This window comes from Melitaea cinxia, chromosome 5 (assembly GCF_905220565.1).
Source record: "Melitaea cinxia chromosome 5, ilMelCinx1.1, whole genome shotgun sequence".
In the NCBI taxonomy this organism is placed as follows: Eukaryota; Metazoa; Arthropoda; class Insecta; order Lepidoptera; family Nymphalidae; genus Melitaea; species Melitaea cinxia.
Genome location: NC_059398.1, coordinates 805,684 through 832,429, shown reverse-complemented (window position 1 = coordinate 832,429; position 26,746 = coordinate 805,684). Strand labels below are relative to the sequence as shown.

Here is a 26,746-nt window from a genome sequence, read left to right as displayed (position 1 = left end):
TGGATTGTCTGTTTGTAATATCAAAATAACCGCTTTTTACTAAATGTATATGCATGAATGTATACGGTACATATACCAAAACGACAATTTTTACAATTTTTGTCTGTCTATCTGCCTGTTTGTTCCGGCTAATCTCTGAAACGGCTGGATCGATTTTGACGGGACTTTCACTGTCAGATAGCTGATGTAGTAAGGAGTAACTTAGGAACTCTGCGAACTGAACAATAACTTTTTTTTTCAATTCAGCGCGGATGAAGTCGCGGGCACAGCTAGTATTTAGACAAATTAAAACATATAAGAGTATACTATGTGCAAAGACTCACCCTTGGTTTGTCGTTATGTGTGTCTGTCCAGTACCGGTGGAACTTGACGATGTTCGGATGTTCGAGCCGTGTGAGGTTGTCGAACACCATTTGTATCTTGTCTTCCTGTGCCTTAAAGTTTTTTCTTTCAGAGAATTGGACTTCGTTCCAGACGACCTCGACACCTTCCTCTGTGTCCATAGCGAGGTGCGCGCAGTCGATACCTGGGACATCTCGTTGTTCGACCTGGAAACAATAACGAGCATAAATTAATTTTATCTTAAATAACATTAACAGGTAATGTATAATTATAATGTATTTATGTATTTAAATGTATGTATGCACGTATGTATGTATGCATGCATGTATAACTTGTACACCTATGCTGACACTAGACCCTTTTGCTTTGCCCTAAGGTTGCCCGGAAGAGATCGCTTTTTAGCGATAAGGCCGCTTTGCTATGTATTATTTCTGTTTTTGGTATACAATAAAGTGTATTATTATTATCATTTTAGGCCTTTATTCGAGCGTTTTCTGTGTTATTCGCAAGGAGCTATCAAATTTAAGTTTAGTAAAAGCCTCTACGAGAAAGTTGACGTGAAGCGTAATCTATAGCTGATACATGTCAGCAATGATCCATGAACTTAATTATATTTCAGAACCTTTTAATTAATATTATAGTTATTAGTTTAATATATTATAATTATTATATATACACTAATGTGTAATAAAGCCAGTTAGCGCATTGCTTATCGTTTCTGTATATTGACAAAAACTTGATCGTTTTACTTTGACGTTTAGAAGCAGTTTTAATTACACTGATTCTCTTTATTTTACGACTTATTGGTATTACGATCAGAATTTATTTTGGAAATTACGATCATCGTCACATCTGTGATCTATGACAAAAGCTTGATAGTTTTACTTTGACGTTTAGAAGCAGTTTTAATTACACTAACTCTATATAATTACACTAATAAATATTGACGCCGCGTTGGCGCAACGGTTACAGCCATGGATTGTACCTGTTGCGTTGGAGGTTGCAGGTTTTGCGTTGGCGGTTGCAGGTTCGATCCCCGCACATAAAAAACATTTGTATTAGCCATACACGTGTTTGCCGTGGTCTGGGTGTTTGTGCAGTCCTTGTGTGTCTCTCCACCGTGCCTGGGAGAGCACGTTAAGCCGTCGGTCCCGGTTGTTATCATGTACACCTGATAGCGATCGTTACTCGTAGTAGGGAATATATCCGCCAACCCGTATTGGAGCAGCGTGGTGGATTAAGCTCTGATCCTTCTCTTACATGGGGAAAGAGGCCTATTCCCAGTAGTGGGATATACAGACTGAAGCGATTTATATATTTTACGACTTCTTGGTATTATGATAAGAATTTATTTTGGAAATCACGATCACATCCTTGTTGATTTTACATTTTAATTTCAGCGTTTGGTATTATATTATTAGATCATCGATTCCTCGATGCGATGATACGATTTGCAAACAACGGTCGTTTATTAACATATAGACGATATACGACGTCGAATCAGTGGGACGAGTGTTTCCTCCGGGGACCAATCATTCAATTGAATCCTCTGCGCACTTTGTGAACGAGCTATTTATATACGTTGTTATATCAAGTGATAAAAATTATATATTCATATAAAAATAAAGTCTTTAAATTCCAGACATTTTTTTTCTCTGTATATTTATACATTTAGACAGCATATTTTTTTATACACGTAGCTACTAGAGGCTACCTAGAGAGGGTTATGAATGTATGGTAATAAGCAATACGGAATCAAATAAAGGTGTCACTAACGCTCACCGTTATCTTTACTAACATAATAATGTTAGTGTTTTATTTAAATCATTAGCTGATCCCGCAAACGTTGTATTGCCACATATATGATTGACCCTCCCCCCCCGTTATAAATTAGCTGTATGAAAAATAGATGTTGAGCGATTCCGAGATCTACTCGATATGCACACAAAATTTCATAAAAATCCAGCCGTTTCGGAGGAGTATTGTAACTAACATTGTGACACGACAATTTTTTTATATAAGATTTTTTACTGAATTTTTCGTTCAATCACAATAAAATATAGCCTATGTGACTCCTGAATACTGTAGCTTTCTGTTATTGAAAGAATTTTCGTGATCGGATTAGTATTTGTGAAGATTACCCCCTACATACAAACAAAGCTAGCAACTTAACCTTTTTTATAATATTAGTATAGGTAAAAATAAATATTGTTTATGGTATAAATGAAGTATAAAACATATACAGATGAAACCTTGAAGTCGTTTAGTAAATTAATTTTGAAATAACATTAATTTTATCAAAGACAGTTTTAAAAGTAGCTGATTTAAATAACCGCGAAGATGTTCGATGCAATGTCAAAGTGCTGATTTTGATTGAAATACTGTAACATTGATCACGTTTTCCGCATCTGCGCTAACGATGATTAAATACAATTTTCATAATGAAATGGATTAGTTGCAATTAGTAGCAGATGAAACCTAATTAGCACGGTTGACATATTTTAATACATTCATCATTTCTGTTTCACAAAGCACATACATTAAAATAAATTAATTTATTGTAAACATAGTATAAAACAAAGTCGCTTCCCGTTGTCTGTATGATTATATCTTTAAAACTACGCGACGAATTTTGATGCGGTTTTCTTTAGTAAATAGCGCGATTCCAGAGGAAGGTCTATAAGTATAAAACATGTATAATATAGTAGAGGAACACTGATAGTTTTAGAGGTTTCTAATGTGATGTCGTATATTAAACACATTTTTTTGCGCTTACATTGCAAATATTTATTTTATATTTAGTATAAGCATTGCACCCGAGTGAAGCTAGGGCGGGTCGCTAGTTATAAATAAACATTTCAAAGTCATTAAAAGCTTAGACGTCATTTCACACGGTTTTTGTTTGATCATACGTATACTATTGTTTCATATATGTAATGAAAATATCATTCCATTTACACATACATACAAACATTACGAGCAAGTAACAGACGTCACACAAACACGTAACGACACAATACACTCATTGTAAGATGTATGTAAATTGTATTGGTATGTCGTCTGGAAAATTAACATTCATCCATTATGGACAGTTGGACATTTATCATGACTGTCGCGTCAAATATCGTCATTAATCGTCAATTTATTATTCATTACTAGTGTGAATTATGCTTAGAACAATCACCGATGATAGTCATTACTCGGTTAGAGAATTATCTGGAAAATAGGCAGTTAGATAGTAATTACGTTACTTCTTAAGTTCAAGCGATTGCTATTGATAATGTATTGTAGCTTGTTTGTGTCTCATTTCAGGCTACCGCGGTCCATTGCTGGACATAAGCCTCTGAGAACCTACTCCTTTGTTGGAAGTCGGTTAAAAACATTTGATGAAATAGTGTAACAGCGTTCATAAAATTTCTTGTGAATATTTATTGGGTATATGCTCGTAAAACAGTCACGTTATGCTTCGCATTAGAGTCAGCAGTCACAGGTCTCGAGATAACGACCGTGTCGCATGTGTCTTTTGTTTAATGACATAATTTGTTTAATTAATTTCGTAATACTTTTAAAATAAACGATAAACGTTCAAAGAAAACGAAATATGACTGCTTTATTTCTCTGCAGGGACAGACTAAATCTTCTGATGTTATTTAAATGCAGCCAAATTGGCATCAATTTGGCACATATTTCTGTAGCACTTATCGCCACAAAAAAAATTCTAACTATTTAACTAGCTCTGAAAAACCTGAAAACTGCTACTACAGAGTAAAGAATATTCCAAAAACTCTCCTCATCCTTGACGAAATAGTATAAGACTCAATTTAAGAATAAAAAAGTATGAAATTCCATTTCTCGTACTTATTGCAAGTCGACAAACGTTCAGGAACTACTGCAGTTGCATAATATCGTTTGCATATCCCATTTTATGGCCACTGAAGTCTGATATTGCCTATTTGTGTATCGAACTACTCCGTAATGGGTTTTTATGACATACCTACAAGGTAAATATAGCATTTTTATGGAAAAAAGATAACAAGAATGATTATTATAGGTAAATTGGTATTATTTTATTACATAATCATATAATTAACAATATTCTAATTTTATAGCGAAATAATTAGCAAAAAAAATGTATATAAATAAAAAATATGATATGAAAAAAGTGTATAAAATATACAAATTGGATAAAATTTTCATGAGTTTCATCTTCATGTTTTTACATTAATTGAAATGTCAAAAAAAAAGCAATAAATATTCTAGCGTACAAAACGAGCCATTATTTATATGAATACTTTATCTAATTCGGAAAACTGAAAAAAAAACTTTGAGCAACATTTGGAATGAAACTCAATCAAATTGATTCGAAAATCGTTCATCCTTTTGGAAGCTCCGAAACCACAAATCGACGCATTCAGATACACCACACTACGTACTCGTTAGGGATTCATTAGAAATTAAAATGCACTTGACTAAAATCATCACTTTATCAATACATACAATAAAAATGTAAATATAATATGTTTGTGTTGTGTACTGTGTGGCTACGGGTACTGTGTGGCTACGGTACTAAAGAATTTAGCCACCCCATCTCTTCCCGTGGGTGTCGTAAGAGGCGACAAAGGGATAACACAGTTCCGCTACCACCTTGGAACTTATAAAGCCGACCGATGGCGGGATAACCATCCAACTGCTGGCTTTGCAATACACAGGTCGAAGACGGGCAGCAGCGTCTTCGGTGCGACAAAGCCAGCCCTGCGGTCACCAACCCGCCTGCCCAGCGTGGTAACTATGGGCAAAACACATGAGTTCACGCTATTTTTGGCGTGAACTTGTGGAGGCCTATGTCCAGCAGTGGACTGCGATAGGCTGTAATGATGATGATAATGATGAATATGTTTGTGTAGGCTAATCTCAGAAACGGCTTATCCGATTTAGATGCGGTTTTCACTAATATATTGTAGTAAGCTTCACTTAATATTAGTGTCTGTTTCATGACATGTACATACCCAAACGACAACGGTGTTTATAATCGAATATAAATCTCAAGAAGTAACCAAAAAATGCTGTCCAAAGTCACTATTCCGTTACAGCGTTCATTATATAACTAAAGTGTTTCAGAATCCACAATAATTATCTGTATTACATAATATTTCTGATTATATTATAAAAAAATAATTACAGCGTTTTATATTCAGAATATCATCAGTATTATCTGACTTGGCCTTGCGTTTATATCGGGTAACGAGCGATTTCTCTCCGTGCAATTTATGCACCGGCAGAAATCAGCGCCTTTTCAAATGGCTACGTCTAATTTAGCTGCGTTTTCATTAAAAAAAAAAATCGTTTTGCCGCCTGCAAAGACTCCAACTGGCGGAAAAGCGGTCACTCGACCAATAATATCAGAGCCATTAAAATTATGACTTCCACTGGCTTTTTAGCTACGTGTTTAATTCAAACACGTTTTTAATGTAGTTTTAAAATTCATTGAAAATTTTAATTTGGACAGTTACAGACAGTTTACTGGCGACGGTTTTTCATTAGAATACAAACCATTAACAACAAATTTAACAATTGAAAAGATACTGGAGGCCAGAAATAAACCTTTCCTCGAGTTTTCGACATTTAACAGTCACAAATAATTTTCATACTGCTTTTAGATTCTTATTTAATTTTCTCCACAAGATGTTAGGAATGTCCAACTTTACGATTTTCGAGCGTCTCATCGTTTTATAACTCGATGATTCTTTGGTCAGCGATATTTATCCAAATATAGAAAACGAAAGTAGTTCATGAATCATGATAAACTAAAATATAAACAAAACATGTCATAATTTATTTAAAGAACATAACACGCACACTGTTAAAATAAAAAACGCAACTGTTTAACGGTACTATAATGCTTATAGCGACATCAACAATTAAAGATGCAACAGATCTCGGAGTGCAGAGCTCACTCGCTGACGTCACGGAGCCATCCATGCTTTGTACATGTGCCACGAATGGTTCTGCGCATCTTTCCTTGTAACCCTTACATTTCTGCACGATTGTGTTTTTTAAGTAAGGTTTAATACAAATTATGGACCTACCCACCACATTATCATAACTACATTTCTGACAAAATCTCCAATATCTGATTACAGTTTAAATTTACAATATATCTTGTCGAAGTTTTTGGGCCTTCTCAAAATCATTAAACCTTCAAAATTTCTCTTTGATCACCATCGCGTACTTTATCACTCTGAAGCGAAAACCAATTATTAAATAAAAAAAAAATATATATTTACGTTTTCGATATACAGTTTGTCTCATCCAGGTTAACGCACTGGTGTGTAATAAACGGTATCAAACAGAGGCTAATTAAATTGTACGTTGCGGGCGCAGGGGACGCGATATAGTATAGTAGCATCGCTCAAAATAATTGAATTGTTTCGTTCGTTGAGCTATCTGTGTGCTGTATAAAGGCATTAATTTTATATTGAGCCCTAAAAATTTAACGATTCATCATTTTTAATATGGCACGTTGATCGTGGAAAATGTTTGGTCAGATTAAAATGGGAAACTTATATGAAAATATTAAATACGTTTTCTACATCATTGCGGGATATTTTCTACGATAAGTGGTTTGTATGTTTGTAGGGTGTATCTTGCAGCGTGGTCCTAATTATTAAGATTCAGTAAAAACTGAACAATGAAAATCATCAACGAATGAAGGCAAAAAGTCTTAGATTAAATAGTTTTACAGCAAATAAAGTTATTTGACATATTTTAATTAAAACAACTTAAGTCTTAAACTGCGATAAAAATAACAAAACACATTACGAAAAATATATAAATAGCAATTATTTTGAAACGAAGCAAATTTTTTTGATTATCAACCAAAAATTTATTCTTTTTAAGATCGAAATTAGATTCCACGTTTTGGGATTCCCGGTAGAGCATTGATTTTAGTACTAAGCTATAGTAACAAGAGGCGTAGGCAAAGCAGAATCGATCTCAATTCTCAACGCTATTGTAGTTCGCTATACCCGTTCTCTTTGTCCATACAAGGAAAGCAGAATACGCTAAGAATAGATTTTGTTTGAATTTTCACCAGACAATGGAAAATCTCCTACAAAGAATGATTCCATAGGTTTAATACATTAATGTTAAATAAGTTGTAGCGGTAATGTGTATCTTAGACTACATTATGTAGTGATTAATTTTAAGACCGTTTTAGGTAGATAATTATTTACCAAAACGGTATTTCGTAGTCGACTATTTTCTCTTCAAAACATGCCAATTTTTTTTATTTTTTTTACATAACTAGAAAAAGCCTTCAACTATATTATGATCTCGTTTTTTTAAATAAGCATATCGCACCTTCGGTGGAACAAGGGCGTATCTTACAAAAAATCGTAAAATGAGTTAAATATGCAGAAATGCCCAAAAAACACTCTAGTATCTAGTGGGATAAAGACTCCCATTAGATTCACTTTAAAAGTCGCTACACGGCAATAGTGTCTTTGTCATTTTGGATCGAATTGGTGGGCGTTTTGGCGCGACATCGTCTCATTGGTCAGTTGCGCCGTTGCCCCCGCGCGCAATGTTTTTATCTTGGAGCGCCAAAGCCGCTAAGGTAAATATGGCTTTTGATATTTGATATTCCTGGAGAGACAAAGTCATATTTAGCACACTTATGCCTTTTTCGTGAGCAAATGCTTGGAAAGACAAAGCCATTGCAACATTTGCGACTTTGTACTTCCAACATTTTTATTATTTTATAGTGTTATGAACAAATGTGGTGTTGTTATTCCAATACATGTTTTATAAAATAGGCATAAAAACAATTCATACTTTCTCATACCGAATTCCTTTCTAACTCTGAGTAGTTGATTACATTGTGAAAAATATTTTTTTTTTTAATTTTAAAATGGTGTTGCTGTTTAAACTCTGAAGCTTTATTCTAAGTTATACAGTTAAATTTTCAGGGAAAAATGGGATCCCGAAGTCGAAAAGTTTTGATGATGTTAAATGATGACAAAGACATTCAGAATATCGAAGAAATGCATGTGCCTCAAATTTATAGCATCCAAGCCACCTTCGTTGAAGACCACCAGAATAAAAAAATCATCATCATCATCATCATAATACCAGCTCATGGACGCCCACTGCTGAGCATAAGCCTCTCCTAATGCTTTCGACGACGATCGGTCCTACGTTGGTTCTTTTTTTTTGGCAGCGGGTTTTGAAGAACTTAGACCGTACCGCACGGGCAATTTCCACCAGCCCGTCGTTGAGCTCATCCACATTTACGCAGTCGGCCAGGCGACAGGCCAAAGCGATTTTGGAGTTCGAGTTGAAAGCTCTCGGGGTTTTGAATCTGAGCAGGCGCAGGTCGGAGCGCAGACCCTATCAGCCGACCCCTCTCAAACTTGACATCGTTATTCAATGTGCCTCGGACAAGTCGGTGATCACTTCCTGTTTTCACAGCATTGATCACTGAGACATCACTAAATATGTGCTTGTTCGTCGACATGATAAAGTCTATCTCGTTCCTGACGGTGCCGTCGGGACTCAACCAGGTCCATTTGCGCCGTTCCGGCTTCCTGAAGAAGGAGTTCATTATAAAGAGTCCCTCCTTCTCCATGAAGTCAGTCAGTAGCCAGTCCCGGGAGTTCCGTTCATCATCATTACAGCCTATACAGTCCACTGCTGGACATAGGCCTCCACAAGTTTACCTCAAAAATAACGTGAACTCATGTGTTTTGCCCAGAGTTCCGTTCTCCGAGTTCCGTTGCTCGTATCCAAATTGCTCCACTCACAACTCATCACCGCATCGTCTGCTTAGCTTCGCATTGAAGTCCCCCATCACAGCAGTGTAGTGGCATGTAGAGCTATGTATGGCTGTAGAGATTTCCTCATACATAGCTTCCACTTCGTCATATGGATGTGTCCAGGTCGGTGCGTAAACCTGTATGACCTTTAGCGAATACCGTTTGGATATTCTGAGTATAAGGTACGCCACCCTGCTCGACACTCTCCTGACGACGTCGATGTTGTTGACGAGAGCCTAGCGGACGAGGAACCTGACACCACCCTGGGACTGTTAGTCGCCCTCCCGATAGTACAGCAGGTTGCCAGACTTGAGACGTCGAGTCCTCTCCCTCTCTTCGGACTTCAGATAAGCCTATAATATCCCAGCTCAACCTGCTGAGAGCTTCTTTCAACTCAATGAGCTTCGCGTCGGTCCGCAGCGTCCTAGCGTTATATGTTGCCAGGGCCAAGTGTCGTCGTTGGGTGTGGTGGCCTGGCTTCTGTCGGAGATTATAGCCTCTTGCCCCGCCGTTATCGGGGCCGCCGGGGACTGGGGGACAATTTTTTGTCGTGTCTGCCATTTAGGGGGATTTGGCGTAATCGCCACGCTTGCTAGGCTGTGCTTAGAAGGCGCTGCTGCCCACCCTCTAGTGGTTTTTCCTCTATCGCCTCTTACGATACCCACGGGATGAGATGGGGTGAAATTACAGATACCTCTTTAAGGGATAGATCTCGCGCTACGTGATTCATTTGTTTTCTATGAAAGCATCGTTGCTATTATTATTTTAGTTTCTTAGATACGTTTTCTTTTTATCGTTTTTTTTTTTTTGTTAGATATTTACTGTAAAATGCCAAAGTGGTCTGTACAACAATAACTATGAAGATTGTTTGTAGTTTTATGTTCGTTAGTTTTGATTTGTTCAAGTGGAGTTAGTGAGTAAGTGAGTTTGATTTGTAAGAGTAAAGTAAAACGGACTGAGTAATATGGACAAAGATTTTATAACGTTAATATTAACGCTAATTTTAAAGGCAAATTCCAAAGAGTTTCGCTAGAGTTTTTTAAGATTTTTCAACAGAAGTTCCTAAAAAAGATGTTTAATTATAAAATAAAACATTTTTTGCAACAAATAAACTAATTTCTATTTTTCAAAATCTTTGAAACACGAACGATAAATATGGTCATAATTACAAAACGATTTAAATGTTGGTGGAACAAAGGCATAAATGTACACCTTATTTTGAAAAAAATATTAATAGCAATTAACAAAAAATATTTGGCACTTGCAAACTACATGGCCATATTCACAAATAAATAGGTCGTATTTCATGCAAAGAACAAACACTTTGAAGCAGTACAAAGACGAATAATACGACTCGGAATGTAAAAAAAACTTTAAAATGGCTCTCCTGTAAAATTACAAAAAGTGGAGTTGAGCCCTTGTTCCACCGAAGGTGCGATATACGAATATACGAAAATAAGCATATTTTTTTTATGAGTGTCTGGGTAAAAAGGTTGTTCAAAATTTGTATTCCGAAACAATATTAAATCGATATTTCGACTTGAAACTACGTAGTACTCCCAAAAGTAAATAAGCAAATACGTCTTTCGTGATTTTCCGAAAATCAACCCCTTACGGGGTGAAATGGGGTAAATAAACTTTTATATTTAAAAAAGTATATTAAAACACTGTTGAAGTTACATACAACAGTTGTCTAGATACAAATGTAAACAATAACTACAAGAGCGATTGAATCACGACGCACTAGTTCACAATGGATGTAGGCTGTTGTAGCGATGGACAGTTTACAGGTACTTCTGCGTCTGCGGTAGGTCAAGGTGACCTCACTGCGTTGTCATCTGATTTATTGTATAGCCCACATCGTTACAGCCAATCTAGTAATAATATTATACATTATTTTACAGTACACTTAGTTTTACATTACAATAGGGATTACAATATTTTTTGACTCCCAACCGTCCCATTGGCGCAGTTTGTATTACCCTGCTTTCTGTTCCGCGAGTTGCGGGTTCAATTCTCGTGTTAGTCTGGGTGAATGTATATTTAATTTATTAAAAAAAAGCAGAATACAGATATTAGTCGTAGTTTTGGCGTATTTGTTTGTATTGTGCGAGTTTTCTAACATACATTGAATTCACATTCCACTGTGAAGCGTTTATGACGAAATTAAGTGCCCTAAGATTTATATATTTATATGTTTACACCTTAAAATTAACTATGCATTTTAACTGATCAATCGCTACAATTTTCCTATGTAAATCTACATGTCGCTTCTGCGTTAATGTCGACATAACTTATCATTCGTCGAAACAAAATCTCGTCCTTCTGATCTCAACAGCTCAGCGGACAAACGATCGCTGATCGAAGCCAAATGCCGTCGTGAATGTGACTCGCGCCGATGAAGGAGGCAGATATCAGTCGCTCGGCGCCACGCACCCACGCGTGATCACTTGGCACTTACAGCGGATCGCAGTTTTGTTTCTATATACACTGTCTGTCATTGTTTTGATGTTTTTTTTTGCTTGTTATTTACTGTTCTTTAATCTAACTTCTTCAAATAGTTAGTTTTTGAAATTATTTTTGGATAGACTTAAAACTAGAGTGGTCATTTTTATGAAGGATAAAGGTTGGTGAACAGCTTAATCGACTACGTCACTCATTTGAATTATTCTTAACTTGTAAGTTGTTGGGAGTTTTTTATTCACCACCAACCATGAGATCAATGTTTTCAAAGATCACCTTAATTCTTGATAACACGTCTTCTTGTGTCTGGTCTTGTGTTATCTACATTCACATTTTTAAAGTTCGGGATTATCTCTTCTTTTAAAGAATCGTGCATACCGCGACAGAAACACTTTGACCTATTTTTTGTCATTAGGTTTTTCTGACCCCTGATACTCTTGGTGAGGGAGTCAGGGAGTTAATGGAGTGATTTGATAGTTCATTTAATTAATTATTTACTAGCTTTGACCGGTAGCATCGCTCGTATTCAGTTTGTTTAAAATTAAAAGTATCCTGTGTTCCTTCTAATACCTACCACGAATATGTGTACAAAGTTTCATGATGATCGCGGTTTAGTAGTTTTCGCGTGAAAGCGTAACAAACAAACTTACATTCATTTTTATAATGTAAGTTAAAAGTTAAGGGTTTTAAAAAATATATTTACAGTTACATTTTAGGCAGTAAAGCATAATTACTATAATAATAATAAATAAATAATAAATATCTACACAATACACACACGGTCGTCTGTTCCTAAAGTAAGCAACTATAATAGTAGTAAATGCTTGTGTTATAGGTAACAGCCGACTGGTATACCTACATATTTTTTTTGATAAACATACTCATAAATAATACATATATAAATAAATATATACATTACACCCAGACTCCAGGGTGGGAATCGAACTCAAAACCCCCGGAGCAGAAAGCAGGGTCACTACAAACTGCGTCAACGGGCTAGTCTATTACTATAAAATGGTTCATTATCTTTAATAGGATTTGATCCAATTCAAAGTACTTACGAATAGGAAAATCCCTCGCGATTTAATCCAATCATAGTCTACCAATCGGTAAACTTGTGGAAAGTAGGTATCAGTCAATATTTTAATATTTTAACTGCGAAATAGCTTTCAGTCAAATTTTATCATTTCACGACAAAGCCGCTGAAACAATATTATTGACTTTGGTGTACAAAAGTAGACCGTGGAGCAGGATATCGGTTACTTTTTTTTTCATGAAAAATGAAACTTGGAGACGGCTGAATCACAATTTGAGAGTTGTTATCAAGGACCTATTATACTCGTATCTCAACTTGATCTCAAGTTGGGGAGATCAAAACATTTATGCTTTAAAAATACATCGTTCAAGTTATTAAGGGAGCGTTTATGAGCTGTTATATATCTACGTACAGTCTAGACAGCCGCTTTGTTAAAATGGTGCGAAAATTTTATTATCGCTGAGGGTTGATCGAAGCCTAAATCCGTCGGTTCCGGTCGTTATTAGAAACACATGATAGCGATCGTCAATCGTGCTATGGAAATTCTCCGCTATCGCCTACCCCAAAGTAGAACAACTTGGTGGATTAAGTACCAAGTTTTCTCATTTATGCAAAGGACATCATACCGTCCAGAATCGGAACGTTTACTGACCGGTTTAATTCAGTTTCAAAAATTACTCCACTAAAAAAAAAACTTATATATAAAAAAGAAAAAAAGGGAAAAGACGCTACGTTTCATATAAATTATATTAGACTTAATAATATAACGAATTAATTTCGTTAGGTACGCTTTGGGGCGCCTTTTGCGATCGGAATTGTAAAGTTGGCAATACGACAGATACACGAACTCACACGAGGCCAAGAACGATAATATATTACCCTCATTAACATCCCTCCATACATTTCTATCTAAAATTATCATATTAATTAACATGTTACCGCTAAAAGCTATTAAAATTAACGAAAAACTCGTGCTTGATATTCCTATACTTATACATATTTGTAATGGATTGGTTGGTAGTAGATGGTGTTCAAATTAATTTATACTAAGTCATTACATTAATATCGATAAGTACGTTTTAATACGCTCTTTGGTGAATCGTAACATAAAATGAATTTGTGTGATAAAGAGTAACTTACAAGAACCGACAAGAAAAAAAAAAGCAAATTATAAAAATTTTATATAGCAAATAGTGTCAATCTCATTTGATATCATTCTCCTGTATGTAGAAGTGACCGTACCCTAACAATTAAAAATTTAGGTTTCACTTACTCTATCACCGCTCTGACGACCGCTCTGGTGTAATGGTATAACATAGACAACTCAGCTCTCAATAATTTATAGTTTGATTTTTTTCAGCCTACAACTTTCCGCTATAAACGGAAAAAATTTTACTTCTATTTTCGTAATTCGATCACGAACAAAAAATTCCATTCATAAATATTTCCGCAAATGACGTCGTAAGTAGTACTTATTTATTTTGACACACTGTTCGATAAAATACGTTTCGTTAATAAATCACTAATGACTAAATAGTAAATGTGTTTGTATATTGTTTATTACTGTAAAATCGTCAGCTAATTAACACCGAAATTGTGCCAACTTTATAATACAGGTATACTAAGATGGTTTGGTCATGTCGAGAGAATGAGTGAAGAACGATTGACGAAAAAAGTGTATAAGGCGAGTGTAGATGGTAGGGTTGGAAGGGGTAGACCTAGGCGGACGTTCCGAGACCAAATAAGGGACGTCTTGAAAAAAGGCCAGGTCAAGAGTACCCTAAACCGAAGAGCATGTATGAAGGGAATAATGAAAGTGGACGAAGCGAAAGAAGTATGTAAGGATCGTAGCAAGTGGAAAGAAGTGGTCTCTGCCTACCCCTACGGGAAAGAGGCGTGATTATATGTATGTAATAAAAACTTTGAAAAATCCATACTCTGTATAATAATATGTTAGAAGGTTCTCGAATGAAGGCTTATGACTCGGCAAACGTATTGTTGATTCCTGCCAGATGGACCGACGACTTAAAGAGGGTAGCTGGTGGTAACTGGATGGCTAAAGGTGAAAGCACGATTCAAAGCAGAAGAGTAAGAGAAGAGTTGACCACCATCTTAGACGGTAGTGTTGTACATAATTGACATATAAAAACCTTGTAACAAAATAATGATCTTAAGACAAATTTATTTTAACAAAATATCATAGAAGTCACAACAAAAACATAATCAATGACTATCCTTTTATTTTCTTGGTTTACCTATAATCATCAGTCGTTAAATATCACGTAGAAAGCTTTCTACACATGTAATGTATGTGTAACTATGTGCGAAAGGTAGATAAAGAGATAATTTACTCTATTGTAGTTTCATTGAAATATACTTAAGTTCATGACAGATCTATAAAGGAATGTTAGTATTGTAATATAACCCTTTTTTTATATAAAATCATTCTTAATGAAAACAACGTCAGGACTGTATCAGCAACATGCTAATTATCTGCTACGCGTAAAATCAATACATACACATTACAGAAAATGGAAATTTTTACCATTATTAGTCAGGTAAAAAACAAAAACAAATGACAACTGACATTTTGCAAAATCCGCCCGGATAACGCTCTACGAGTCACGATCGTGTTCAGGCATAAAAATCTCTAGCATGATTCAATCGACGGAGAAAAACGAAACGGGCAAGGTCGTGACATTGAACTTCACCTTCACTGAAACGGTAACGGGGCATCGATGGGTCCTAGGAGGCGCGCACGAAATCAATGGCGTGTCTATTCTTAAACACACGTACGGCGTCACGACTTACGTCCTACCAAACTTCGCGAAAAGACGCCCACGTGATATGTACGGGATACAGCATCGATGGAATTAACACGTTTATTAATAACGCTACGATGTAGTGACGAGCGGAATCCGTGACGTGTCGGTGGACATCTTGGCTGAGGCGCGGTGGCGTCTAATCCCCATGATGAATGTTGGCGCGGACGGCGCTGATCCCGAATGTCAGATATGTATTATTTTCCAGGTGCATTTATCAATGCAATCCCCGTCTCATATTATCTCGCTATCGATTTTTACGTGGGCTGGTCGATTCGATAACACTGTTGTAAAAATTTCACTTTCATTAATGGCTTCTCTATTCTCTGCGTGTCTTTAGGTTGTGATTAGAGCTTGTTCTTCGTGTTTTAAGGGTGTAGTGTTATCGTCAGTGGTCCGTACGATAATGTGCAGTCATTACAATTTTGCCGTTCATATCACGAAGAGGCGTCCGGTGTCGTCGACCCGGTGCCGGCGCACGATTCGCCACAATGCCCTGGCACTATTCCAGATTCCGATGCACTATTCGAAGCACCTCACCAATTTAATCACAGAGGAGACGAATAGAAACTTAAATCATTCTGCGTAACGAACAAAAAGGCAACGACGTGTTCAAAGAACAGACGTTACCTTTGTACTTTGATGTCAGAGACGTTAAGAAAACGATTTCGCTATTAAAACAGCGATATTAAAGTACTAGACCAGGAATTTCAAATCATAGCGTAAATATTATTTCTCTGAAATACGTTTCATAAATATCTCTTACGTTTCATGTTAAGGAACGTATTACGTCACCAGTTCAAGAAAACCCCCATCCATCTTCGAAAATATTAAAATTGGCATATTCTACGAGTGATCATCAAGGCGAGAAGTGGATTAAAAAATTGTCGAAAATGGATCTACGTACTATGGTGCTACATTATTTGTAAGTGAAACGGTTTATACAATGTATTCTCTAACGACATAATTGTGGAAGTCTATTAAGCTGCACAAAACTAATTTCATAAATGAAACATTATTCACCTCGATTACTAATCAGCATCAACAGCGTCTTACTGAACGCTGACGTCTATAACGAAAATGACGTGTCCCTTTCTACAGAACTTGGAATTAGCAACACTTCCCACTTTCAGCTTAACATGATTAAGAGAATGAGCAACGCAACTGAATAATATCTAACTATAATATATTAAAAACAGGAAACTATACATTCAAAATTTAAATATTTTTTTTTCGTAACATCTAATAGGCTATATATTTGTAAAACATTATGCATTACCCTTATTCTATAAGCGATTTATTACTTAACTAGCTTCTGCCTTAACTTCGTCCGCGTGGAACAGTTACTTGAAATAAAACCCCCGATTTTGAAAGATTTCGTCATTAGTGCTCCACCCCTATTGATCTTAGCGTGATGATATATAGCCCATAGCCTTCATAAATAAATGGGCTATCTAACACTGAAAAAGTTTTTCAAATCGGATAAGTAGTTCCTGAGATTGACGCGTTCAAGCAAACAAACAAACTCTTCAGCTTTATAATATGAGTAAAGATACTGCAGATCGACAGCCTTGTGTAATTTAATTAAAATCATTTTCAAAATTTGAGACATTAAGAGACAAAGTAGCCGAGCAAAATTAATGTCTTAAAACAAGAACCTGATTGGACATATTACAGACCTTTAAGAATGATAATAATAGCCGTTCAGATTGCAATAAGTTGCAATGTTACAACTACCGTACGCAAATACACCACAATAAGAACGAGGCGAGGCGACGCGACGCAACGAAAGTGGCGATTGGTCATTCCGCTATATTCTAGCGTGCAACGCGATATATCTCTGGAGCCAGCTCATCCATGCCCATATATGAACGCTAGTGAAAGTAGCATTTCATTCTGATGCTATTTTAGTAAGCGACGTTCGATCCTCGGTTTTATTTCAGCAACAAAAATGGAATTCAGTTTTGCGTGTTAAACTATATCTGTTTTTGTGTGGTGTTTATTTAATAGACATATAAAGTAACTAGCTGACCTGGCGAACTTCGTATCACCTTATTCTTTTCTGAATAATAACATAATATATCAAAATAAAATATAGCCTATCTTTTAAGTTGGATCAAACTGCACACAGTGTTCAAATTTGATTAAAATCGGTTAAGTAGTTTAGGAGTCCATTGAGGACAAACATTGTGACACGAGATTTATATATATTAAGATGACGCACTAAAACACTATCTACAAGGCGTATCTAGAATCAATAATAATATAAAAAAAAGTTTGAGGGTTATCTGGTTGAATACGCTATAATCTTAGAAAAAAATATTTAGTACGACAGGCAATAGGAAAGAAAAAGGTAAACACTTATTCATTTTGCTAGCATAACATATGAGATAATATGCTAATTTCCGAGCGAATAAAGTCGATAGCAACAGTTAGTTTTCGATAATTCCATCTGCAAGTTTTGTTGCGTTATTTAAATGATATATTTGCACAGCCTTATAAATTCGTAAACACACGAAACATTCGGTTCAACTACCGAGATATTTTTGTAAATTCAATTAATTCTAAAGTTCCATTAAAATATTTATCTACCGATTAACACTACTCTTTGTTCATTACTTTTTCATTCCATTTGATTTACCAGTACCATCGGAATGTAATAGTGATTTCAATTTTTATTTACTTAAGCTATAGAGTACATTTTTGGATGGAGATCTTAACTTCCCAGAATGGAGAGCATCCCTTATTCGTTACTGAACGAAGGGCTATAAATAGCTTATACAAATGTACATAATATCTCTTGCTCGTTTTGTGGTCGTCTGTATGAGTCATGTTTGAGCTCGTGTAACATAATTGAACCATAACTTCACGTGACCTTTTGTATTGTATTGCTTCATCTTAACGCGATTGTTGTTTTGAACTTGCTTCTTCTGCTTCTTCGTCTGCGTCGTGTAGCAAAACTTCTAACTTAATCTTTTAGTAAAAATAAATAAATAATGAAAATGAATTCAATACTTTAGAAATACGTTATTTATTAATTAATGTCATTACAGTTAATGTAAATAGATCATTATTCTCTACAGTTATTCAAAACAACTACAAAACGACAAAAAAACACTAAAACTATACTACATTATAATATATAATATGGTAAACATTTCAACTCGAAAATTTTACCAAACAGGAAAGCCTCGCGTATCATAAACATATCATTGTTCAAACAACAATAAAACCACACTCTTTACCGAAACAATCAGACACATCGAAATTTGACAAAGTCATAATTAATTATACTAATTAACGCATACGTGTCGAGATAGCCTTTTCGTCTGCCTGTTAACACATCCGGCATATTGTTATAGTAAATATTGACGTTGATCGAAATATGCGCAGTAACACTGATTGATGACACGCAATGGTACGCGACGAACGAAATAAACTGCGCATATTAATCTTCCGCTGTGGTTTCTATCAAATGGACACAAAGTAGCCGATTTTATCGTACACAGACATTCGACACACAAACTTGTATAAGTTGAAAGTAGGTTAAAAGTTAGAAAGAAGACAAGTTGTGAGAATTCTGGAAAATCAGAATTACTTTGTTGAAAAATGTAAATTAATTTCATGCATGTGCATGTGTTTGTGCAGATAAGATTGGATTCAATACTTTGGAACATCTTTTTTATCAATATATAATTAGATGACGTCGACGACGACGTGTCACATGGATGGCGCAGTGGTCACGGCACTGGCTGTTGCGCTGGCGGTCGCTGGTTCTATCCCCGCTCTTGATATACATTTGTATTGGCCATATAGATATTTGTCGTGGTCTGGGCGTTTGTGCTCGTGTATTGTGTGTGTTTCCGGAACCCCGACACAGGAGAAAATCCTACTGGGGACCGTTGAGTGTGAAGGGTTTATTTATTTATGAAAACATATATAGTACTTATTTAACTTTTACGTATATTTTAACAAAAACCGTTAAATTATCTAAAATTTCCCGATAAAAAAAAAATCGGTAAGCAAATTATTCCACCCCAGTCTATTATCTCTGGATCGTTTCCTGCAACTACGCGCTTAAGTTGGCAACACGTGAGTGATGTATGGACACACGGCCTTTGTTTTTCGTATTACCTTTATTTCCTGACAAGTCTCCTTTGTTATTGTTTATGTAAGATTTTAGCACCTTTAAGTTTCCCTCGTCATGAAAACTGTAGACTAAATTAGATTATATATAATAACTAGATCTACACATACTATTAAATTACAAGACAATCGAACAACAATTTGTCAACATTGTTGATGATTGCTTAGAAATAATTCTCAACAACAATATTCCTCTTCTTTTGGTTACAACAATATTTTTTTCAGCACATACCGTCCTGACAACATTTATATTTTTTTTTTCTTGAAATTGAAATGATTCTTAAGTAAAATTTTACTCAGATCGAAATTCACGGAATATTCACGATGAATGACCATGGCGCTATTGCAAGCGTAAATATTAACACAGAATAATTACTGGCAAACGTGGTAAATATCACGTAATACTAAACTGAAATGAAACTAATCCTGACTGAAAGGTCACATATTATATTTTGATAGTATTAATATTATGCATAAAGGTATCCTATTAACATAAAGACTATACATATAGACATAGTATAGACTCAGAGGCAACGGGTACTAAAATTTTTGAATATCATAACAAAAATTGACCGTTCCAGCGGGAATCCCCGTCTGCTCCCCGCTCGAACGGTCAATTTTTGATAAGATATTCAAAAATGTTATATATACTTTATTGCACTCAAAACATACATGTAAAAACAACATAAGAATAATATTTATGGCAAAGGTGGACTTATCTCTGAAAGAGATTTCTTCCAGTCAACCCATGGTCATGAGTAAGTGTTTAATATAGCGAGGCAAACAGTGCAAGAGGATTTACTAAGAACAGGAAAAAAAAAAAACGTGAAAAAAGAAAACATAATAAATTTGATAAATCTATACATATATATTCAAATATATATATATACATACATATATACATATACGTACACACACATACATATACACATACATAAACATATACAAACTCACTACAATACATACATAAATACATACATATTCTATAGATGATTACACATTTGCTAGTGAAAGCAAGTGTTTCTTTAATTTATATTTAAAGGAAACAAGGGAAGGACTAGTTCTGATGTCACTTGGGAGATTGTTCCATAGTACGGAGGCGCGTACCGTAAATGAATCTAACTTAAATTTTGTGTTACATTTCGGTATATCTAACATAGCTTCTCTGCCAGGGCGCCTGGAACGAATAGGAGAGGGCAGGAGGTGAAATCGGGATTGAAGATACAACGGAGCATTAGGATCGTGAAGGATATTGAAGAGGGTGGACAGGATGTGCATATCACGCCGAAGACGAATGGGGAGCCATTTTAACTGAGCACGAAAGTGAGAGATGCGATCAAATTTTCGCAGGCCAAAAATGAATCTTATGGCAAGATTTTGGAGACGCTCTAACTTTCTAAGTAGCTCCTCAGTCACATCCAGATAGCATACATCAGCATAATCAAGGATAGGTAATAGAAGGGTTTGTGCAAGCATAATTTTGGTGTGAAATGGAAGAAAATATTGGAGACGCTTGAGAGAGTGGAATGTGAAGTGTATTCTTCTGCTGACTTCGCTGACATGAGCTGCCCAAGATAAATTGCAGTCCATAATGAGCCCTAAATTCCTAACTTTATCACAGTAAGGAATCGGAACCCCAGAGTATGAGATTTTAGGAACCAATCCCCAGTCAAGCCTGCTTCTCAATCGACTATTTCCAATAATAATAGCTTGTGATTTAGCAGGATTGACCAACAACCCAAAAGATTTAGCCCAGACCTGAACTGCAGCTAGGTCGCTATTTAAAGTTTCAACAGCCTCATGCAGCTCAGTCAACTTGAAGTGTCTGTATATTTGTAAGTCATCTGCATACAAATGGAAGGGAGAAGTGATAACACGAGAAACATTATTGATGAATACAGAAAATAGCAAAGGAGATAAGACGCCACCTTGTGGAACACCAGCAGTAAGTTCCATCCAATCTAATGTGGTGCCGTTGAAAGTAACGCACTGCTGACGTCCAGAAAGATAGGAGTGAAACCAGTCAAGGACAGCGGTTGAAATGTTAACCGCGCGCAGGGTACTAAGAAGAATGTCTTAATCAACTGAGTTAAAAGCGCTGCTAAAATCAAGCAAGATCATGGCAGTGAGCTTGGTTTGATCCATTGCACACCGCACATCCTCCGTCACATTCAGCAGCGCTCCAACTGTGCTGTGAGAAGGACGGAAACCGGATTGATAAGGACATAAAAGGTTGTAAGAAGAGAGATGAGTGTAAATTTGACTATGAACAACGGATTCTAGAACTTTGGAGAGTAAGGGAAGAATGGATATAGGCCGAAATTGAGAAGGGATTGTAGGATTAGAAGTTTTAGGTAAGGGTATGACAAGGGCTTTCTTCCATAGTGATGGAAAGACATTGCATGTAAGTGAGAAATTTATTATGTGAGTTATTACAGGTGCAATGTCCTCCAGCACCGGAAGAATCATGTCGAGGCTGAGGTTGTCACTACCAATTGCTTTAGTTGATATATACCGGACATGCTTCTTAATATCCTCCTGCGAGACTGTTTCAAATGAAAAGCTGGGTAGGTCTGGTGAGACATGAGTAGATAAAAATGAAAGCGTTGCAGCCTTAGTATTGAAATCCACAGCTACAGGTGGAGTAATGAAATGTGTGTTTAAATAATTTAGATCTACGGAACTTTGACAGGTTGCCGTGGATTTGCCCACCCCTAACGACCTAAGGAATCTCCAAACTTGGGATTGGCAGAGACCCTGAATTGATGAGTGAATGTAACGGCGCTTAGCGTCCCTACACATTCTGTTGCAGATGTTACGTAGCTTTTTATATCTGTTCAAGTTCTCTTGAGTTGGGTTTAGTTTATTTTTTGTTTTAGCTGCGTCGCGTTTTGCCATCGTTCTTTTGATTAGGGGTGTTAGCCAGGGAGCAGGGGCATGTTTGATTCGCACAGGTTTTACAGGCGCGTGTGTATCATAAATTTTAATCAATTCAGTAGTAAATGAGACGACCATATCATCGACGTTGTCTGCCGCGAGAACACCTGACCAGTCTGTGTTCCGAATATCCTCTCTCAAGCGTTCCACGTCCATATGCTTAAAGTCACGCTGAAAGAGAACTTTAGCCCTAACTCTAGGTGGTCGCACTTTGTAGGCAAGAAAGATAAGGTCATGATGCGAAAATGGAGCTGTCATTTGCCCATGAGATACAGCAAGGTTAGGGTTAGAGACAAATATTAGATCAATAAGTGAAGGTCTACAGTTGGGAAAGTAGTGCGTTGGTGCGGAGAAAGGAAGGGTATGCAGGTTGAATGATGATAAGATGGAATCTAAAGTATGAGCCCTCGAATCATGTTTAAGTAGGCATGTGTTAAGATCACCCATGCAAACCACGTGATCGAAAGTGGGTACAAGTCTCTCTAAAACATCTTCGAGCTCGTCAAAATAATTTATTTTGTCATTTGGGCAGTATAGGACACCAAGCAATATTTTTTTGTGACGGACTACCAGTTGCAAGAACAGATATTCAAGAGGACTCTGAGGGCTAGAGTGGCAAACAACACTGGCGGGGATGTGGCTGCGTAGGTAAATGCCAACACCTCCACCACCCCGATCAGCGCGATCATTCCGATACAACTGGAAGCCGGGTAGAGAGCAGAAAGTGGATGGGATTGAGGGCTTAAGCCAGGTTTCAGATACGAGGATACCGTCGATTTTGCCAGTGCTAAAGGATGTGAGAAGGTCTGAATAATGAGACATAATGCTCTGCGCGTTGATATGCACAAAGTAGAGGGAGTTAAGGTTATCAGGAAATGCTTTTGATAATTTCTCTTCTAGTAAGTCCGAAACAGAACTAGAAGAATCAAAACTATTTTCGGCGCTTGCGTAATCGTCTGAGGAGCAGGTAATGTAATCATCATCATCACAAAACATAATATATATTAAACATAAACACTAAATTAAATATGTATAAATATACTATATACAAATAAAAAACTAATGCACAAAATAAAAAAATAAAAAAAGGTATTGTAAATTAAATAATATTAATAAAAAAAGTGTCAAAAAAAATTAAAAACAAAAAATATTAATAGAATAATAATACAACTAAAAAGCAACACTTTTTCTCATGCATAAGCTGACTAACCACTTAAATATAAAATATGTCCAATTTTCACACAACGAAAAACTTAAAAAGAGATAAATAAATGAACAAAAATAACTTAAGTTTAAGTAGTAACAAAACGCAATTTGAAAGATGTTAACTAATCTGTAGTGACAACTGACAGATGACAGTAAACAATATAAAATTTGCCAAATGTATACGGTGAATCTAAATATTAATGAAACATAATAAAACAACAAAGAAAGATAATCAGAAAAAACAAAAGTTATGATTACCCAGCATTCAAATTAACAAAGGTTGAACTGTTAGTAATGAACTGAGTGAAATACATAAACAAGGTAATTACTAATTGTCAGAAGACTGCTCATTTTTTTGATGTTGCGATTTTATTTGTTGCAGCTCCGACATCGTAGTAACTTTCTTTCGGGACTTGTCTGGGAATAAAATCACAATAGCTCCATCAGCCGTCCAGCATTTTTTCATGCCAAAATAATTGCGAGCTGCCACAAATATGTCTTGCCGGGTCTTAGTTAAAAACTCGGTAATTGTGACCTTAGTACCTTTTAAACTGGTTTTAGCTTTCCACGCTTTAGAGCGAAGCTGCATGTTTGAAAAACGAACAAGTATGGGCCGTGCAGAGTCCTTTTTAGTGCCAAGTCTGTGGCAAGAACTAAGATGTTCTACTTTTATGTCAGGTATCTTCATTTGGTTAGATAACACTGCAAGGACTCTTTTCTGCACATCTTCATCCTTGTCTTCTTTTATACCATGGAACAGAAGAAGTTTCTTGCGGGATTGTGTCTCAATTCGATCCATGCCTTGAGCCAACAGTTCAATTTGGGACTTAAGCAAGGACAGAGTTTTCCATACCAGGGTTTTGAAGGTATAGTAGTCTGCCGCCAGTGATTTAACAGTTGGGGTTGCTGTAGTGGATAGTGAAAGATTCTTTTCAAAATCTTCCATCCTGCAGGTAACCATTGAAGACAGTTCCTCCATATTCTTCTGAAGATGTTCGATTGAGGAGTTCATTGTGGCACTTTGTTTTCAAATTAGTGTGAAAGAGTGTGGAGAGAGTCAACTTACACTGTAGTAACTTAACTTTTGCACATATATCTATATAGTAAAATATAATTAAAAATAAATAGGAGCACCAAAAAATACGTCTTTATACTTTCGTGTCTACCCGCCGAAAAATGTTTAGAATTCCTAATGTGTGGGTAACACAAAAATAAAATCGTACATAACGGGTACTAAATCTTGTTATAACTGACTTCTCGTTAGTCGACTACGACTATCTCCGAGAGGAATAATGCTACTTGATATTCTTATTAACTACATAAAATCCGAAGCAGAAAATTAAAAGAAATAAAAAAAAAAAAAATCATAACACTTGTTTTAATCTTTGGCTTATATTATTATGAAGGACCATATAATTTTTATTTAGCTTTGCACAGGTAGTAAATAAGTTTAAGTGAAAGCGACGCAAGACTGCATTACAAAATTTATAATACGCTGTGAAGTTACCAATTAATATGACAAATTCTATATTATTTGGTCATAAAGAAATGTAATAGACACCAAAATGTTCCCAGAAAGCTCCTCGTCTATTTGATAATTCACTACGCTGGAATATTGATACAATCACCTGTAGCAACATTTAGGTAAAGTACATGTATATCTAGCTACAGTTTCGCTATCTCTCTTCGTTTGCAAATCCGTTTCATATCGTTTTCTGAATATATAAATAGTTATATATAATTTGTGAGATAAAACTTAGAAGCATTTATACTTCAAAATATTTTCTGAAAGAATTCTACACAGGAATAAATAATAATAATAATTAAATAATAATAATAATAATTCTACATCGTTACATTTTCAATTTCTCATTTTTGTAAATATTTCAGAAAATGAGAGAATAATGCTTTCTGAAAGGTTGTGACTAATAATGATAAGAAGAGCTTTTGTCGCGAATATGATTAACTGTTGAACATCTTTAATCTTGCACATGAAGCAAATGGATTTACTACAACGACAAACGAGAATATAGGATGAAAATTAATTAACAAACCCACACGATTCCACTAGTATCGACGTTCTTTTTTCAGTTCTTTGTAATTTTTAATCGACCTGCAAAAGATTGGAGGTATCAATACGACTGTATTTTTTTTACAGGGTAGACCGATTTCGATAATTCTTTTTTAATCAAAAGGCGGTGCTTGTCGTGTGATTCTAGTTAAATTCTAATCGAGATCTGATAAGAAATTTTTGTGTCTACCTACGTTGTATTACTGGTAGATATAATTATAGTTGTTTTTTTTTTCGTTTGCAAGCAAACACAAGTATATAAATTTCCTTTTACATTTTATCAAAATATTTCGCTAGATTTAAGATGACGCCACGTAACAGATAGACGATATCGCTGATAGCGTTATCACACATGATTTATCACCATCAATTCCGACAGCGGAAACCCAACATTATATTTATATGTAGTTGTATTATATACCTATGTGTTTGTCGATTAGATTGCTTATAGCCTTATAGAATTCGTGTTCCGGCTTATGTTTTTTAAGATTGTATTGTCGTATTCGTCTGGCTCGTCTTTCCAATTTACATAATCGAACAAGACTTCAATGTCTTTACCGTTTCCGATACTATTCAGTAGCCAATGCTAAAATTCCAAAAACCAACACTTCCTTATTTAGGTACGGTATTTATTGTTTGTTTGGTTTTTAGTTGTGTTGTGTCTAAATCGTGTTCTTATTCTAATGTAAATATTTAGACTACATAACAAATATGAAAGTCATATAAGTGTACTGATGTTGTTACAACATTTCAGCATCCAACTGCAGGATATAAGACATTCTTTCCATATTTTTTTTCTATCTAGAAATGTTAATCTTAACTTCTCAGAATTTTTTCCAAAATATTTTAGTTCACGACCTTTCCTTGATCGTGGAGATAGGATTAGAAATAAGACTGTCCGCGAGAAAAC

At 35.7% G+C, this 26,746-nt stretch overlaps 1 protein-coding gene and 3 long non-coding RNA genes across 5 annotated transcripts in view; 2 read left to right on the top strand and 2 right to left on the bottom strand.

The window, feature by feature from the left end:
* Positions 1–26,746, bottom strand: part of LOC123653382 (nuclear receptor-binding protein homolog) — a 110,208-nt gene that overhangs the window by 10,144 nt on the left and 73,318 nt on the right. Inside the window, exon 2 of the mRNA XM_045589371.1 lies at positions 324–548. Coding sequence (XP_045445327.1) covers positions 324–548 — 225 coding nt within the window. The remainder of the gene's footprint in view (positions 1–323; positions 549–26,746) is intronic.
* Positions 10,794–15,880, bottom strand: LOC123653383. 2 transcript variants are annotated; one of them, XR_006743083.1, is made up of 2 exons: positions 15,366–15,880; positions 10,794–11,029 (listed from the first exon to the last, which is right to left on the bottom strand). It is a non-coding gene; the product is annotated as an uncharacterized LOC123653383 (long non-coding RNA). The 2 variants fall into 2 exon arrangements; XR_006743084.1 differs by lacking the exon at positions 10,794–11,029 and adding an exon at positions 14,825–15,048.
* LOC123653385 lies at positions 14,524–15,007 on the top strand. The gene is made up of 2 exons (XR_006743086.1): positions 14,524–14,560; positions 14,667–15,007. It is a non-coding gene; the product is annotated as an uncharacterized LOC123653385 (long non-coding RNA).
* Positions 24,126–24,942, top strand: LOC123653384. Its single transcript, XR_006743085.1, has 2 exons — positions 24,126–24,631; positions 24,719–24,942. It is a non-coding gene; the product is annotated as an uncharacterized LOC123653384 (long non-coding RNA).